The sequence below is a fragment of the Hydra vulgaris genome, chromosome 11, assembly GCF_038396675.1.
Source record: "Hydra vulgaris chromosome 11, alternate assembly HydraT2T_AEP".
NCBI lineage: Eukaryota > Metazoa > Cnidaria > Hydrozoa > Anthoathecata > Hydridae > Hydra > Hydra vulgaris.
This window is the reverse complement of record NC_088930.1, coordinates 12,016,415-12,036,439: the sequence shown is the minus strand read 5'-3', so window position 1 is coordinate 12,036,439 and position 20,025 is coordinate 12,016,415. Positions and strand designations below refer to the sequence as shown.

The following is a 20,025-nucleotide window of genomic DNA, read 5'->3' as shown; positions in this document are numbered from 1 at the left end:
ATGTAGTAAATACTTTTTCTAAAATTTTTAAATCAAATTTTAACAACCACAAGGATCTTACATAAACTGGAACCATAAGTAAAATAATTTTTTGTGTACAAAATATGCCGAGGAAATGGCAGCATAAAATTTCAACCGAATTCCAAAATTATGAATATAAAAAAGCTTCTTTTTATAAAAAAAGAAAAACAAAGTACTAATACAAAAATCGAATAGTTTTAACTTTATATAATTTATTAAGGTGATCGTCTAGTAAAAAAATAAAAAATTTGTTGGAAAATTTATTCTATTTTTCAGCATAAAGAAGTTATATTTGCATTATACTAAAAAAAAAAATAACGAAATAAAAAAATTATTTACGTTCTTTAATGCTGAATCAGCAAAAAAATGTTCTAGTAATCTGCACCTTAGTTTCGCATGATGTTTGGTTTGCATGCAGGATATACATTAAATTAGTATGTGAACCAGTAAAAACTTATAGTTATGTTTACATCCATAATGGTAGCTCAATGTATTTGGGGAAAGTAAAAAAGGGGTAAAATTCAACAAAAATCATCCTATAACTCCTAAAATACTCAAAGAATTAAATAGATTCTGGTTCACATACTAACTTATATACAGATGAACAAACCCTGAAAATTTCATTCAAAAATAATTCATAGAAGCTGAGATATGCTTGTTTTAAGTCTGAATTATCACAAACAGAGAAAACTGTCAAAATAAAAATAAAAAAGTTAAAATGATCATTTAGAATAATTATCTTCTCCGTCCTGGTGTTTTTCTTTATCAATAAATTCTTTTAGGCTTTAAGTTTCTTTATTCTTAAGAAAGTTTATATTATCAAGTTTGGTTAATAATTTTAGCTCAAAACAACCAAAAAAAATTGTTGCTAAAAACGTTGCTAAGGGAACAAACTAATACATGTCATTATAGGAAGTAAACTTTGGAAAAATCTAATTAAAAAACATGTGTAAAAGTATATATTTTCTGAAAGAGCAAAAATTTCTTTTTTAAACTACGTCAATAACAAAAATGTGATTTTTTACACATTTTTTACTAGACGACCACCTTAAATAAACCAATAAAAAAAACAAAATATAAGATTTATATTTAGGAAGCGTCTTTTGAAAAATTTAGATGAAAAAGATTGAGAGCATTTTTTTCTAAATCTTCATATAAAAAACACCAACAAAAAAGCTAACGAAATTATTAATTAATGATGATATAAAATGTAATATAGTCATAGATTCACACGATACCATAAAAAACATATTCGTTTTAAAGCTTTTAAATGTTCTATAAATCAAGGAATTTTCCCCGATCAATTGAAAATAGCAAAAATAACGCCTATATTTGAAGGAGGTGAACCATCAAATGTCAGTAATTATCGACCAATATCTATTCTCTCTGTTTTTTCAAAAATTTTAGAAAGAATTTTGTTCAACAAAATAGCTAATCATCTTGCTGTTAATATTTACTATACATAAATCAATACGGTTTTAAAAGAAATAACTCTACTGAGCATGCAATAATTCATCTTAATAACTCTACTGAACATGCAATAATTCATCTTACTCGTAGAATAACTGATTCATTCGAAAAGTCAGAGTTTACTTTAGGCGTCTTTATAGACCTATCTAAGGCTTTCGACACAACTGACCATGAAATACTGTTTAAAAAACTTGAACATTATGGTATCTCCGTTAATGCTTTAAAACTACTAAAAAGCTATTTAAAACATCGCAAACTATTTGTTTATGTTGACGGATCTTCTTCACAAGAATATGGAGATATAGATTATCTAAATATAATCTGTGGAGTTCCACAGGGATCTATACTAGGGCCCTTATTATTTCTAATTTATGTTAACGATCTCCATGAAGTCTCAAAATTAACAACAATAATGTTTGCTGATAATACAAACCTATTCCTATCTTATAATAACATCAATAAACTTTTTTATGAAATGAAAATTGAACTAACAAAAATATCTGACTGGTTTAAGTCAAATAAACTTTCACTCAACATTGATAAAACTAAATGAATTTTCTTTCATCCACGATTTAAAAAACATTTACTTCCAAGTAATATGCCTCTTCTTCATTTTTTTTTTTTTTTTAATATATATTTGCTGTTTATATAATAAGAAAATATAATTACAAAGAAACATTTACATTCAAAAAATAGTGGATTTATAAAAAACAGGTAGGGGCTCAAAGAAGATATGGATGACTAAAGTCACCACAATCTTTTCATAGAGCCCCTATGTGGGCTTTACAAGTTTAAAATAGATTAAGATTGTTAAAAATACTATGTACAATTCCAATATAATAGAAAGATAAAAATCTTTCATAAATATTTACATTTAAAGAAAGAAAGTAAATAGTATCAATATAATTTTAACGATAGTCATTTAAAAATACTGACAAATTATTTTAAAGATAAAAAATAAGAGACAATCAAACAAACAAAACAAAAAATAAAAAAACTAAGAATAATGGAATTCGATGTTCATTTAGAAAAAATAAAAAATTATTTATAATGTTTAAAAATTTCATTTTTTATTAGAAACTTAAAGGAGTTTAGTGATTTTACCGTATTTAAATGTTTAGTTTTTTGAAATGTGTCCCGAAATATTGATAATATTCAAATAAAAAGAGTAATTTTCACAAATTTTCTAGGTATCATTGTAGATGAAAATTTATCGTGGAAGAATCACATTGGACATTTATGCAACAAAATTGCAAAAAGCATTGGAGTTTTATATAAAGCAAGAAGCGTTTTAAACAAACATTCATTAACTCAACTATATTACTCTTTTATACACTGTCATATTAATTATGCTAATATTGCATGGGGTAGTACCCATAAAAGTAAATTAAAGCCACTTTATTGTCAGCAGAAGCACATTGCACGTCTTATAAATTTCAAAAATCACTCATGGCCAGTCTTATTTAAGATGAATGTTTTTAATATATATCAAGTAAATGTTTACAATGTTCTTTGTTTTATGTTTAAATGTAAAACCAACTCATCTCCAGCTTCCTTTTGTGATTTATATTCTTTAAAAAAAAAAAATCATTCTTTAAGAAGTGATAATTTTATTGAACAATCAAAATTTTAAACAAACTTTGGTAAATTTTGCATTTCTTTTCGTGGAGCTTTTTTATGGAACCAAATAATTTTAAAAAATTTTGATTTTTCTCATGAATGGATTTATTGAATGAATGGAATTATTATATGTTCAAAAGAAAACTAAAAAAAGTAATTTTCTCAATTGAAAATATATTTATATACTTATAATTATACCAGTTTTGTCATCACTCATTTATATTTTACTTTTATACAATATTGATTTAAAGTTATGTGAGAAACTATATTTAAACACCGTTATTTGAATTTTGTTAAAAGTTGCAGTGACATTATTTGTACAGCAGTCATTTATTATTTACTTGTTTACTTTAATTTTTATTCTAATTTGTAATATTTGTAAATAATTTGTATTACGAACGGTATATACTTTTAATATTGAATTTAATTTTGTAATAAAAAAAATATATAAAAAATTAAAAAAAAAAATAAAAAAAAATTAAAAAAAAAAATAAAAAAATTATAAAAAAAAAAAAAAAATTGATGTATGTGAATGGATGTATCTGCAAATATTGTATGTATGATACTTTTGGAAGTTAACCATCCTTTGACAGTGGTTTAGCATTTTTGTCGGTGGAAGCGTAAACGTAAACGCACCAACATTTGATAAATTCTTCTACACAATCTTTTGGACAACCTTAAAGTGCATTTGGATGTACCTAGTGCAATCATATTCTTATTATTTTCGTTTATTTATTAATTAATTAACAATTAAGATTAGTGTTTAATCTTAATTGTTACTCTAAAAAAAAAAAAAAAAAAAAACGAAACTTTTTTTAAAACAGCACATTTTATATTTCCCACTAACAAAATGATGTCCGATTTTAAGATTAGAAAAGACAAACTTTGTTCACAGTGTTAAATAAAAAACTTTGTTCACAGTGTTAAACTGCTCATACAATGTACGAATAAGATAAAATGCAGCCACTCATTTTTTATGTTTTAGATATTTTTGACCAGCTCTAACCTACCAAATGTCCTCATGCTAACAGTTTTAAATTTTTTTTTAACTTTAACAAAAGTACAGGTCAGAAGTTTTTTTGGCTGTTTGTTATTAGAAAATGTTATTGTTGAAATATATTTTAACAGAATGAGATAAGGCAAGTATTCTCTTCATTTAGCCCCCCGTCATACAGATTTTATTTTTATAACACGGCATTGTATTCTTTTTTTTTAATGACGAAATAAATGAATAATAAAGATGTCAGTATGAAAACAAAGAATTTACGAAAAAGTATTTATTAAAAAAGTTTGATGGAAAAATTAAAAAATAATTTACAAATGAGTTACTTATGCTAACACAACAAAATAAACAAGACAAACATAGAAATGAAATTAGAAACATTTTTAAAAAAGGAAACTTGAATTTGATAGTAGATGTTCGTGACTATTTCGTAAAGTTTTTTTCATTTTTTCCTAAATTTTAATTTTTATACTATTAATGGATTTTATTTTATGGTGTTTGTTATGTATATACGGGTCCCATGGATATCTTTGTGAAACTTTTATTATTTGTTTTTTTTATCTTGCAATTTATAATGGCGACGTCATAATGCTACTATTATTATTCAATTCAACGCCGTTACCCATTTGTGAGTGCTTGACATGGGACTCTTTGCAGCCATTACACCAGAAATAATGGTGAAAAAGAGTCGCAGCAGTTTATGAAAAAATATGAACGAATGTGTATGCAAATATCTACTTCAAGTTGTGTAATGTTAAAACATATATCAAATTTCACAGTTTTACTTTAAAATTGCGACAACATTTCCTTAATTTTTTTACAGCATTTATTTACCGTTTTAAAAAGTCTTTTGTTTATTAAATACTTTTAAAACTTTGTGACTGAAGTGGTTAGGTCGCATCATTCTGAAGTGGATTGCCTGGTTCAAATCCTTGCTTTCCAAAATTTTAAACTGTTTTTAAATCTTTTTCGATGTTTTGAAATAAAAATAAAACATTTTTAAAGTTCAATAGAAATTTTTACTATTATAAAGTTTTACTTTTTAAATAAAAATTGCATTGCGGCAAAATCTTCTTAACTTTGATTTAAAGCATTTAATTGCCGTTTTATAAAGTTAATCATTGAATTCCGTCTTTTGTTTTTTAAATAGTGTTAAAAATTGGTAGCTGAGTGTGTTTTATTAAAGTGGTTATCTCGCTACGTTTCTGAAGTACAAAACTGGCGCTAGCAAATTAACTGTTTTGAATCTTTCCTAATTTTCTAAAATACAAATTGAAACATTTTTAAGTTCTATTGTTGATATATAAAGATAAAATTTACTAAAACAAACAAAAGGAGAGAGTTTTTAAAAAGCCTAAAATTGGAATAAACATCAAAACAGCGCATTGTGTGTTTTGGGATGGCCAAAATACAAAAAAAAGTTTTTGTAAACTAAATTCCTACTGCTTTAAAATGTTCGGATTAAGGAAAATACAAAATATTTTTACTCTGGTGATAGTAATCCCAGAGATAGTGACCATCAAAGTCAAAAATGGTTGCCAAATTCAAGTTTTCTAAAAAAATTATACGTTTTTGTTTTTCTTGCAGTGTTTCGTGAATAGTTTTTTTTTCTGCTAATTTGTTTATATATTATAGATCAAAAAAAAAGAAACTTGTTTTCTTTTTCAATTTTCATGATGTTTTAAGCCGAAAAAAAGTTTCACAAAAAATCACAACTTCCAACTTCCGTGAACTCGCAATAAATATAGTATAAAAAGATATCGACCAAATTATTATTAAATAACGTGGAATTGAATCTTTTTTTAAGAAATTAAAAAATTAGCTGCGACTTTTTGCGACTATGCGAGAAATTCTCTATTTGAAGTTTGCGCTACCTGGATTATAGCTAATTTTCAATTTTTTGTTTTCACTACTGATAACACAGGTCAACAAAAAAATAATTTTTTCTGGTGCCGAGCAAACAACTTGTTTTTTGTATAGCATTTCTCATTTTGATTTCAAATATGTAACTCTTTTTTTACCATCAGGTCAAGTTGTAAAGATATTTAGGCTCAAATCTTAAGTATTTAGGGTAAAGTCCCTAATATTGTCGAATTAAAAGTTATTCAAAAGTATGTCAACCTGGGTCTCAAAAGAAGCGTATTTTCATAGAGATTTTAGAAAACATAAATATTTTTCCTTAAATTAATTGACAAAAAAATTATATGAAAAAATGCTAAAGACTCTTAAAAAAAAGTCAACAGAATGTTATTCACCAAAAATACACAAAATACTTATTTTTATTACAAATGAATAACATTTTTAAAATCTCTATGAAAATACGCTTCTTTTGAGACCCAGGTTGACATACTTTTGAATAACTTTTTTTTCGACAATATTAGGGACTTTACCCTAAATACTTAAGATTTGAACCTAAATATCTTTACAACTTGACCTGATGGTAAAAAAAGAGTTGCATATTTGAAATCAAAATGAGAAATGCTATACAAAAAACAAATTGTTTGCTCGGCACCAGAAAAAAAAAATTTTTTTGTTGACCTGTGTAATTGATCAAAAGTCTACATAAGACTTTGTATTCAATAATCAATTGAAAACGATAGTTTATTATTGATAATTGACATTTAATTAGGTAATTATTTGCATATGTGTTATTATCCTATGCTTAAAATGAACATTCCATGCTTGAAATTAACATAATTAAAATAAAATTAAAAAGTTAAAAGAATAAAAAGTTATATATTCTACTAAAATTGAAAGCAATGGACTTTACAACTAAAGATATTATTAGCTGTTTCAAATATTCAACAAAAGAAGAAAATATAAACATTGCTTTACTTTTCATAACCTCTAGAATTTGTATGAGTGATGGTAAAAAAGTAAACTTGGTATAAGAGTTAAATGGAGTTGAATCGAATTACCAAAGATTTTGGAGAGATTCATCAAGAAACACAGTTTTTTTTAAAAAGAAACTCAAAAAATGGTTAAATCAAAAGTTTGAAATAGACTTTTCGTCATTGGAATTGGTACAAGACATAAAAGGGCGACCAAAAAAAGATTTTGATGATATGAGTAAAAGAAGTAAACGTCGAATAATTGCAGGAGAGCATACAAATGCAAATTTTGATTCAATTGAAAAATCATTGCTTATAGCCCGTAGAAAAGTATATAATCAAAAAGATTTTTCTTTATTCAATGTGTTAACACATTTATCAAAAATCATAAAGGTTCACATCATATGTTTGTTCAGTTGACAAATGACAACGATAAAATGACAGCTAAAGAAGCGGCTGCAATAATAATTGACGTAGATTTTAGCGTATCTGGCTATAAACGAATCCAACAGGCATCTAAAATAAGATATCCATCTTATTCAACAGTTGAAAAAGCACTTAAGTTGTGTGGTCCACAGGATGATCGCTTGGAAATCAGTAATTTAAGAGTCAAAGTAGATTTACAAGCACTTATGAATCATACCGCTGAAAGAATTGTAAAAAAGAAGCAAAAAGGAATAATGAATTATTTGGATATTAGTAACAAACTAAGTGAAAATATTTTGCTTTTAAACAGTTGGGATATGGATGGATCTACTGGGCAGTCTTTGTACAACCAAGCGTTTTCCGATTCTGTCGACAGTCAAGATTCAAGCATGTTTGCAGTTGTAACAACACCTTTGAGGCTTAGTGTATCAAATTCAAAAAATGAATTTTTGTGGACCAACTTAATGCCTCTTAGTGTAAGATTTTGTAGGCCAATTGAACTTCATTTCATCAAAGAAACTGCTGTAGTCGTTTTAGGAAAAAAACGTAAAATAGAAAATAAAATTTTCGATTTGCATTCAGTGAATATTGAATTGGTTAATGGAAAGTTTGTTATTATTGATTTCAATTTTATTTTGTGCATGATTGATGGAAAGGTTTTAGCAATTGTAACAAACACATCGTCAACGCAGTGCTGTTGTATTGCAATATTAAAAGTAAAAATAGTGAAAAATTATTACTTTGAAAAAAGTTTTTTAAATATTCTCTTTTTTTAAAAGTTAAAACAAGTTTGTAACCTTTTGTAGAAGTACTAGTGTCCTCTTAGGTATTTATGGCCGACACAGTTTACTAATTAGGTCTGTGAGGGTAATGGGTTATCCTTACAAATTACCTTCTCCAACGAAGCAATATAATTAATAATAAATGCTTTAATCAGTGGCGCGGCTAGTTGTTCGGAGTTGTCCCTAAAAAATTTTCATTAGGGCCCAACAAATCTTAAAAATTTTTCCTCATTAAATTTAACTAAAAAATTATTCGAAATTTGTACTTTTATAAAAAAATTCGAACTAAATGTTAATAAATTGTTAGTTTAAATGACATAAAGATAAAAAAAATAAATAAAAGTTATTACTTTCTTCAAAACTATAATTGGCTACCCGTTTGCATAAAATTACGACATATTGCAGCGGTAGAAATTTTTTCGCGCCTACGTCACGATAGAGATACTTAAGTTAATAATGTGTTTAGGTAATTAGTTAAGACTACGCGATCAACACACAATAAGGAGACAATTTTTTTTTATAAAAAAAAAGATTTAACATTCAAACTTTTATTTTCTACAAAATTAAAAAACGGGCGGAGGTCCCTAATAAGCTGCTGATGTTCTGGAAAAAATTAAAAAAAAACTTAACAGAAACTTAATAAAGCAAAAAATTTTAAGTACCTGTTTTTTTATAGATGCTTTCAATTTATAATAAGAAGTTATAAAGTATTGAACATTAACTTTTAATTCAAAACAAAGATTTGACAGTTTTCTTTTCTAACACGAAAAATCGGGTTGCGCAAATTACTACGAAAGCGTTTAAAATTTTTTAAAGTTATGTTATAAATTTTTTTTATTCACTACATTAAAAGGCAGACAATATGTATGATTTTTCTACCTCTTACTAGAAAATATTGAAGTAAGGTATAAGTATAGAAATGATCGGTGTATAATAGACTTACCAAGACCCGTATTTCACGGGTCCGGGATTGCTAGTTAGTTATAAAGAGTATAGATAAATGTTGATTATACCGGTTTTTGCATTTAATCTGGTGGTTTTTTGCATTTAATGTGGCGGTTTTTTACATTTAATCTGGTGGGTTTTTACATTCAACCTGGTGGTTTTTTTTATCATGAAAAATAGTTTTGTTTTTATTGCTTCATTTAATTTAACTTCCTTATATACAATTTAATCCCGTTTTCTTTATAATTTTTTAAAACTCTAAAATGAATAACGCACGAAGACAATGCTCAGGAATTAATGTGAAGTGAGAAATTTGTTCATTATTCTTGTAATTAATGAAGGGAAAAGTGTAAAAAAGTATCGAAACTCGTGCATAGAAGTGAGACTTCGATACGACGCGTGGTCCATCAATATATATCAACAGGTAATATCAATCCTGGTGTTAGAGGTGGTTTTCAACAGTCAGGTTGTACTGAAGAAATAAGAAATAAGCTATATAAGTTAATTGCAGATAAAAAAAACAAACTATAATCTACAGGAGATTAAGGTAGAGTTGGGAATCGATATCAATATCTTTACATTATGGAGATAGTTAAGAAAATTAAATTATACCTACAAAATATTAAGACCCATTAATGAAAGACACAATACTGCAAAGTTGAAAAAAGAAAGAAAAACATTTGTTTCATGGTAATTAAACTTGACATTGCAACAACGTTACAGAAATATCATTTATATCAATGAAAGTCCGTTCAATTTTCATATGATAAGAAACGAGGGATACAGTCTCCGATAAACGACCCCGAATCGATGTGTATTGCCATCAAGAGGCCACAACATAACTATGATATATATATATATATATATATATATATATATATATATATATATATATATATATATATATATATATATATATATATATATATATACATACAGAGCCGTAACAATTTTGATATTGGGGGCCTGGGGTTTCTTTGATTGAAAAAATGTATTTTTTTTAAGGCATGACCTTAAAAAAAATTTTTTTTTTAAATTATTGGGGGGGCCTATGCCCCTGCCCCTTCCCCCGGCAGTTACGGCTCTGATATATATATATATATATATATATATATATATATATATATATATATATATATATATATATATATATATATATATATATATATATATATATATATATATATATATATATATATATATATATATTTATAAATATATTTATATATATATATAATGTTGTCATTATTAATATTATTATTATTATTATTACTATTGTTATTATTGTTATTATTATTATTACTATTACTCCATGCTATTGGATTATACTATTTTTTACACATTTAAACTTATTTTTAACTGGAATATGTAAAATATTTTTTATTACCAATCATTTAAGCAATTTATAACATGCATTGCAAAAAACCGCCGGATTTAATGCAAAAAATCGCCAGATTAAATGTAAAAACTACCAGATTCATACAAAAGTTCACCAGATTAAATGCAAAAACCGCTAAATTATATATGCGCATAACTATATGATATGCAATGCGTATATATAAACTAAAATATAAAACAAATTTAAATTTAATTACGATAAAAGTTAAATATAAAGTTGAATCAACTTAAAATACAACGTTGTGCCAACATAAAATACAATGTTGTATCAACGTAAAATATTACGTAATGCCGACTTAAAATACAATACATACATTGTTTTTTGGTTGTTGGCGACGTTGCGTTTGTAACCAAAATGATATAAAAACAACGTTGGTGTTCGATCTTGAGCCAACGCAACGCGCAACATTTTTCTAACGTTTTATCAACGTATGTGTGTTAGCTGGGATATAAGGAAAAAGTATAGAAAAAGTAGGTGTAAATTAGAATTACAAAAACCCATATTTTTACGAGTTTGGTCAGCAAGTATAATATAATAGCGCTGTACGCTTCAAGGTTGATGAGTCTAAACTATGTAGAGTTTGTAACTATAACAGATGTAACACACAACATACAAACATAAAAAAAGTTATTATTTAAAATATACTATTCATTTATATATATATATATATATATATATATATATATATATATATATATATATATATATATATATATATATATATATATATATATATATATATATATATATATATATATATATATGCATATGTACATGTATATGTATATATATACACTTATAGTATCACTTACGTGGACAGATTTTACAAAAAAACGAACACTTACGGGAACATTAGCATTATCGGGGACATTTTAGTGTACCCGTTAATTTTTTGTCCTCGTAAGCATCGTTTTTATGTAAAAAAAGTATCCCCCTATACAACTTTTATAGAGAACAAAAAGTAAATCGACTATCAAATAGCCTGATTCGCAGCGGAGTGCTGCTACATCGACTGAGGGTCTGGTTTGGGTCAGCATCAAGGTCAGAATTAAGGTTAGGTTTACAGCAAGGTTTTAATATGGTTATATAGTTGTAATTAATTGTTTTTGTAATTAGATGGAAATGAAATATAATATATAATTAATAAATAAAAATAACAAAAATATATATAAAAAACATATTTTTATAATAAAATAAAAGAATTTAAATATGTATAAATAAAAATAAAAGTATGATAAAAGTTAAAAAATTATTATATTTATGATAAAAGTAGAAAAAGGAAAAAAAAAAAACAATAAAACGGGAACAAAAAAAACATGTTCCTATACTCCTAGCGCTGACTAGGAGTATATTATATATATATATATATATATATATATATATATATATATATATATATATATATATATATATAAATATTGTATAAATAACTAAACACTGCGTCATTATAATAATAACCGTATCCTTTTGAACTTTCAAGTCTGGTTTAGTTCTAGACTAGCTCTCTATTGTACACACTCTAGTTTATATTTATCATACTGCCAATAAGAATTCTAGATGGGAGCTACATATTCTAAACGTAAAAGAACTAAGGCTATAAATAAGAGTTTCATAATCTTTTCATTTCTTTAACAATAGTGGTTTGGCTAAAGCGGATTTGCACTCCTTTAGAACTTTTGAATGAACTTTTGAATGAACTTTTGAATGAACTTTTCCGTTCCAGTTGCCTTATTAATGACCAACTTGCTTAAGTATTCCTCTTCAACAGAGACATTAAAATCTGGATTTATGCAGAATCTTTGTGTCTCTATATTTATGGTTTGAGCAGATCAGATGAAGCCTGTGGTTTATTGAATACCGATGCAAAATATTTAATCAATACATTTGCAATTACTTTTAAACAAGGAGTTATTATAGACTATTATTTCTCTTTGTTTTAAATCAGTTTATATACTACCATATTTTAGTTGGATTGCTTTATATTGTCTTTGAATTTAGTTTTTTGATTATATATGCAAAAAATTTGTGGAGGTTAAACATTGAACTGCAAGGTTTTTTTTCCAAACCTTCAATTCTTTGATTCAGCTATTTTTTATTATTCTTGTTCAACTTATTTTGTAAGTAAATAAATATCCCTGAATTTCTTCATTCTGCATTTGAACCAAACGTTTCTTTTTGCTTTTAACAACGCTTTTAATTCTTTATTTATCCACAGAGATCTTGCGTCGGTTTGAATACTTCTCAGTTTAATAATTGGAATAAAGAGTTTACATCCTTCTTCATGACGGCTTATTCATATTTTTTAACATTCGTTTATTTCCAAATCTTTAGAAGTTTACAATAGTTATTTAACTTAGTAAGGTGGTAACCCTATAAAAAAGGTGATTTTGACAAATAAAAAGAAATCTACCATATTTAAGTGTTTATAGAGTTTCTTGGAGAGAATTAGGTTGATTCAAAAAAAAAAAAAAAAAAAAATTACATTTGGTTGATCCATAATGTGGGAAAAAATAAAATCAGCGAAATTGATCACATTTCAAAATGCTGTAAGTCAGTTTGTCTTTATCTGTTTTCAAATAAATTCTAAAACATTCTGCAGTACACCTAGATACTCCATTTAACCGTCAGATTTTTCCTAAATCAGAATATTAAAAAAGTTATAAACTTTTTCGGATGAACCTATCGATTTTCAATAGCTTTGTGGTATGATTTGAAACGTTTAGGTCTATAAATCAATATTTAGAGTGATTCATTAAAATTCTGACGGTTAAATAGAGTGCATATATGTTGTGAACATATCCTGAAAATTTGAAAGCAAATACTCTATCCAATAATAAGTTATCATCTTTTAAGTTTTCAAGAAACATTCAAAATGCGAAGGTGAGAAAAATACAAAAGAAAGTTTGAAAAGTAAAAATCTCAACAAACATTTTTTTTAAATGCTAATAATTTCCTGTTGCACAAGAGTCTATAAGGTTCTTTTTCTTTTAAAATGTCACAGTCACCTTTCTGCTTTGCTCTGATAGATTTTCTTCGCTTTTTTACAATGTCAGTTGCTTTTTTGGTCATTTTTCACGTGATATATCCAGTTTCTTTGCAATTTGGTGCGAAACTATTCCTGTCAATCCGAAATATTTTAATATGCCAATGATTCCGTTCCTGCCATTATTAAAATGTATGACAGCTGAATAGGTACCCATTTCTATGGTTTCTCTTCCAACAAATATAGATTTTGGTACACGAGACCATATGATTGCATTCACAGCCTCGTTTTCATTTTGTGTTTTCCCATGCATACACTTTTCCAATCATCTTCCATTAAAACTTTAAAAGTTGGAAAGATGATATTTTTATCCACATAGGAATTGAATTTAGTGACCTATATGACTTATTTTCTTTTAACCAATACTTGCACCAACTTCAAGCATCTCGTGGGCAAAATTTATGACAATCGAAAGGGTCTGGTAGGTCAGTGAAATGAAAAAGGATCGATAATATTGCCTTCTTCATAGCATACAAATTTCCAATATTATTACGAATGGCCAGACCATAATAATTTTGCATAGAGTCAATGCACTTGTTGGTAAGTTTTCCCTTACCAGATAATGGTGTTTTAGTGTTTTTATATGATTTCACAAGATTGCGCAAACGAGTCCCAAGGCGCTTCTGTACATGACCAATACACTCGAGCTTGATTGGGGTTACATTATGATCTTTATATGGATTAGATTTTAGAACATCATCAAACGAACTGGTGTCTCTATCTCCCAAATATTCTTTTAAATCAGGCCATAATTTAGTAATGATCGGGAAAAAATGCCAACAGCACCAGCTGATTCCATTGCACCTGAGGATTTTGTATGATCAATTTTGCATATGTGGTTAAGTTTCCAAATTTAGTAATCAAAGGTACCATGTTTGTTTTCCCACATTTTGCAGCCAAAGCAATGCCTTGAATTTATTTCCACATCTAGACACTTGTCACTTGAAATGGCTGTTACTACTTTATGTGGTGAAGAATGGCCGCGTTTCTGCCACGTGCCATCAACAGAAATACGAATTCATGGTATATCACTAACAGTGTCAATATGGACAACTTCTCCAGCAGCAGTTTTCACACTAAACTCAGCTACTTTTTTGTAACAATCTTTAACAACTTTATTAAGTTGGATGAATGGACCTTTAGTTAAATATTTTAAGTTCATTACCGAAGAAAAGGTATCCATAGCACTAAAACCACATCCAATTTGACGAAATGCAACAACAGCTTGTACATTTATGTCAAAGGCTCTGCGACCCTGAATAATTTTAATTTCCTTTGCTTTTGTTTCAGGAGATGTATATGAGGCTTTAATCCAGTCACAATTGGAACATTTGACGCTAATAAAGTGTGAATACCCTCGCCGTTTTAAGTTTTCGTCATATAATATAATGTTACTACCACAATTCGGACACATTAATTCACAAAATATATTTGAATCATTGCAAAATGTACCAACATAAAATAGTCATTATCAAGAGGATTTTTTACTATAGATGCAGACATTTCATTATTCATATTTAATTTCCTTTGACTTGAACAAATACCAAGAACGGATGAATCCCCAATATTTTTTTTATTTGCAATTGCACCACTCCACTTTCTCTTTTTTTTAACTATGGAATTTTTTTCATTTGGCATTCCATTATTATTTAAAATCTAAAAATATTATCTATATGTATAAAGACACACATGCATATACTAATAAATACATAAAGGATGCACCAAATAAAATAGTAAACATATATATGAAGCTATAAAAGTATGACTACTATGTAATAAATTTCGATGTAACTTCCACATGCTGTTTGTAGTTTTACAATATACTTTTTAGAACTATATTTGAGTAGAGCAAAGTGGATGTTTTACCTGGAAAAAAAAAAGAGTTAAAAGATCTACATGAAGAGATACTATTAGACCATTATCATTTTGAACCGTAACTAAGGGCGTTGGTATGCAAATTTCCAAATATAGATAGTCTAAAAAGTTATCAAAACTGACATAAAAGGTATTGTAGGTGATTTAATTTTTTTGGGAATGAAAGTAGTGGTATACATGATGCTGTTTTAATGATAAAAATTTTTTTCAAAAAAATATTTTTTTCATCATTTTTTTATAGGGCTACCACCTTAAACTTCCCTCGATTGAAATTAAATTTGTCTTTTTTTAAATATAGTTGTTTTAATATTCCAAAAATATTATGGCTGGCCTATCAGATTCGCGTGTTAGTTTTTAGTAAATTAATATATTTGTTAATGTTGACACAATTTCTTATTTTTCTAATTCCAATTCTATTGATATTTTCATATAATATTTGTTCACTTCCAACTTCAATAACGCACAATATCTGTTCTATATTTGGGTTATTTACAAATTTTGATATATTTTGATAAATTTTGATATATATATATATATATATATATATATATATATATATATATATATATATATATTTGTATATATATATATATATATATATATATATATATATATATATATATATATATATATATATATATATATATATATATATATATATATATATATATATACTCTCCTTCACCTCTAATAACGTTATTTGGCCGACGTTTAAACTGAATGTTTAAACTGCTTACAATGTTGCAAATAACTAACAACATATTTAAGTTTGAGGGTCGAACATATTTAAGTTTGAGGGTCGAGGGTCGAAGACTCAAATCGGCTAGTTTATATAAGCATTTCAACTAATGTTAATTTAGTAAAAGTGCTAAAAATGTTAGCAGTGCAATTCTAGTAGAACTTGCCGGGTTCTTTATTCTGAACGATAAATTTGCTTTTGGAATGCTGCACATAAATGATGGTTTACATAGTGATAAGTTGAAAGATGTCATTTTCGCAATTGTAGCATCGAGTTGCTTGTCAGTGTAATTCGTTGTTTTCTTTTTTCTGGTTGTGCAAGTTTTCTTGACTGAATAGTTAAGTGGAAAATTGTTTTTTTTGTGGTTTTTTTTAATCTATGCCAGAGGCCTAATAAAAAATTGTGTGTTTTTCTAATCTATTCAAGAGGCCTAATAAAAATCTGGCAAAGATGGGGAGGGGTAAAATTTTGATGTTACGCAACTGGGTGGCTTATATTGATATAAAGAGTCCCAGCTAGCACACATACGTTGATAAAACGTTAGAAAAATGTTGTACATTGCGTCGGCCCAACATCAACCGCCAACGTTGTTTTAATATCATTTTTGTTGCAAGTGCGATGCCACAAACAATCAAAAAACAACGTTGACTCAAAGTTATATTTTACGTTGGCGAAATGTTGTATTTTAAGTTAATTCAACGTTATATTGCACTTATACATGTACAAGTATATTTACATCATACGCACTATATATGCATTTATATGTATATATAGTGCGTATGATATAAACCATACAAATATATATTTATATATCTACCTTTTGTCAATGCAAATACATCGTAGATCAACTGCATCAAATCAAACGTTGTTCCAAAGTATATGGATCAACGTTGATTCAATCTATATAATCCAACGTTAAACCATACACATTGGATTAACGTTGTGTTATAAACATTGGATCAATGTTAATCCATATACATTGGATCAATGTGGGGTTATATAGATTTGGTCAACGCTGATCCATACACATTGGATCAATGTGGGGTTATATAGATTTGGTCAACGCTGATCCATATACATTGGATCAACGTTGATCTCTATACGTTGCATCAACGTTGGATTTAGATCGGAAAAACAACCAACTTTTAAGATGTTTTTGCATATGTTAGATCAATTTAATTTTGAAAACTATTTTTAAATACGTTGTTATTAAGGTTTTATAATAATAAGCAACCTTGTTTTTTCAGTTTTTTCTTGAACTTTTTTTTCCGTAACTAGCAAAAAAGTTCATCTTCACAAGAGTTTTTACTACAAAACAAGATTTTAAGTTTAGCGCTAAAAAAAAAAAAGAATTTCCTAAAATATAAAGTCGCTTTAGTCAACAAAACATTTACCGCGCAATAGTGCCAAAAGATCAATACAATGTTTCTTAAAATTAAAAAACTTAAAGTGGCTTAGCGTGCTGTTTAAATATACCCGCTCTTTCTTATTTGTTTATTTTAATTGCTTATATTTTAAATTCAGTTAAATGACAAGTCTTTCCTTTTATGCTTTGCTTTTGCTTTTATATTCAACCAGTATTTTAATAATTGAGGAGCAAACATGCAAATAGTGTTTTGTCACAAAAATAAAAAAAATAATCTATAGTAGTAGTTTCGCTTTTATAAATTTCATAATATAACGCAGAGATTTTCATTCAATATATTGAAGAAAAGATGTTATGAATGAAAATCTCGGCGTTATATTATGAAATGTATAAAAGCGAAACTAATTACTACCATAGATTATCTTTTTTAATTTTGTGACAAAACACTATTTACATATTTGCTCCTCATTTATTTAGCAGCACTTATGTTTTAATTTTATTCGAAATAAATAATTTGCCGAATACAATTAACTAAAAAAGATATTTTTATCTTTATTAATTAATTGTATTCGGCATGAATTATTTCCTATCTTTTGTTTATCTTTTTGATGATTTAATTACACTTTTAAAGATACAAAAAAAAAAAAAATTTTTTAAATAAATTTGCCAATTTTTTAATTTTAAACATTTTTTTAATTTTTAATTTATAATCCAGTGCTTCAGTCTTCTTTTAAAAAGTATAAACTTCGTTGATTTTGTTTCACATTTTATTGACATTTTTTTATAATTAATATTCGATTTACTAGTGAAAAGAGTCGTTCATTTTAAAACATTTTTCATGAATATTAGTTTGATTTAAAAGCATAAATACGCGATTGTTTTGTTTCATTAATATTCCTAAAATACATATTTTATTACCCAATAAAATATGTATTTTAGCTATGCATTTCTTTTTTTAAATATACTTAAAGTTTAAAAAGAAAAAAGAAATAATTTTTAGTTTGAATATTAATATAAAATGAAACTTCAAGTTATTTTCTTGGTAAGCTTTACTTATTAAACATTTCCCAATATGTAATATATGTATATATATATATATATATATATATATATATATATATATATATATATATATATATATATATATATATATATATATATATATATATATATATACATAGATATATACACACATATATATATATATATATATATATATATATATATATATATATATATATATATATATATATATATATATATATATATATATATATATATATATATATATATATATGTAAATAATGTTAGTGTATTTTACAAATAGAGTGCTCAATGTTCTTAAAGAACAGAGCAATAATAAATTAGTAATAAAAACACTTATCTAACTTTTATCTTCTACTTTAAGTTTCACCATTGCTGGATCATCAGGAAGAGTTACTAAATCTCAAAAAAAATTCAATTTATAGAAAAAAATATTTTACAGGAAGTTATAAATTATAATAAAAAAATTTTTTAATAACTATATTTTTTTTGTTAACGGGAATTTATCTACTTTCTGTAACTTCCCGTTAACAAAAAAAATATAGTAAGTAAAAAATTTTTTTATAGTAATTTATAACTTCCTGTAAAATATTTTTTTCTATAAAATGATTTTTTTTGAGATTTAGTAACTCTTCCTGATGATCCAGCAATGGTGAAACTTAAAGTAGAAGATAAAAGTTAGATAAGTGTTTTTTTACTAATTTATATATATATATATATATATATATATATATATATATATATATATATATATATATATATATATATATATATATATATATGAAAATTTATTTTTAGATATGTATAGAAATACCTGTTCAATGTGCAATATGTAAGTTTGATTATTTTAAAATTTTGTGATTATTTAAAATTTTCCACTACTTTATGTCATACTTAAAGTTTTATAAATAAATTTAATAAACTTATAATAATTTTTTAATTTTTGCATATTTCAAAAGGATAAGTTTACAAGTAAATGTATATGATTTAAGTTTAAGTTTATAAGTATATAAGTTTATATATAAAGATTATAAAAATCAAGTTCAAATAGGTTTAGAGAAATCATCGACTGTGTATTACCGATGTACTTACAGTTACAAAAACGCAATCTCAGTTACAATAAAAGTTTTCTTATCAAAAAAACTACTTCTTTTTACTTCCATTATATTACAGTCGTAATATTAAATTACTCTTTTAGATTTTACAGATGATTGACTTTATACGTTGGTATAGTGCTAATGATCAACTGTGATTATAGTAATAACTACTACTGTTGAGAATTGTATTTTCCTTTTCAAGAGAGACTAAAATTCTTTTACTATTTTTGCTGCGTTACGATCAAAATTGTATATGTGAACCATTTTACTGAACCAGATTTCACACATGATTGACTTTCTACATTTTTATAGTACTAATGATCAACTGTGATTTTAGTAATAATTACTACTGTTAAGAATTGTA

The 20,025-nt window shown here is 26.1% G+C and overlaps 1 protein-coding gene across 1 annotated transcript in view; it reads left to right on the top strand.

Annotated features, from left to right (window-relative positions):
- The first annotated feature begins 18,494 nt into the window (after positions 1 to 18,494).
- Positions 18,495 to 20,025, top strand: part of LOC136087405 (uncharacterized) — a 72,684-nt gene continuing 71,153 nt past the window's right edge. Inside the window, exons 1-2 of the mRNA XM_065810121.1 lie at positions 18,495 to 18,562; positions 19,363 to 19,396. Of these exons, the coding sequence (XP_065666193.1) occupies positions 18,539 to 18,562; positions 19,363 to 19,396 (58 nt within the window). The 5' untranslated portion in view covers positions 18,495 to 18,538. The remainder of the gene's footprint in view (positions 18,563 to 19,362; positions 19,397 to 20,025) is intronic.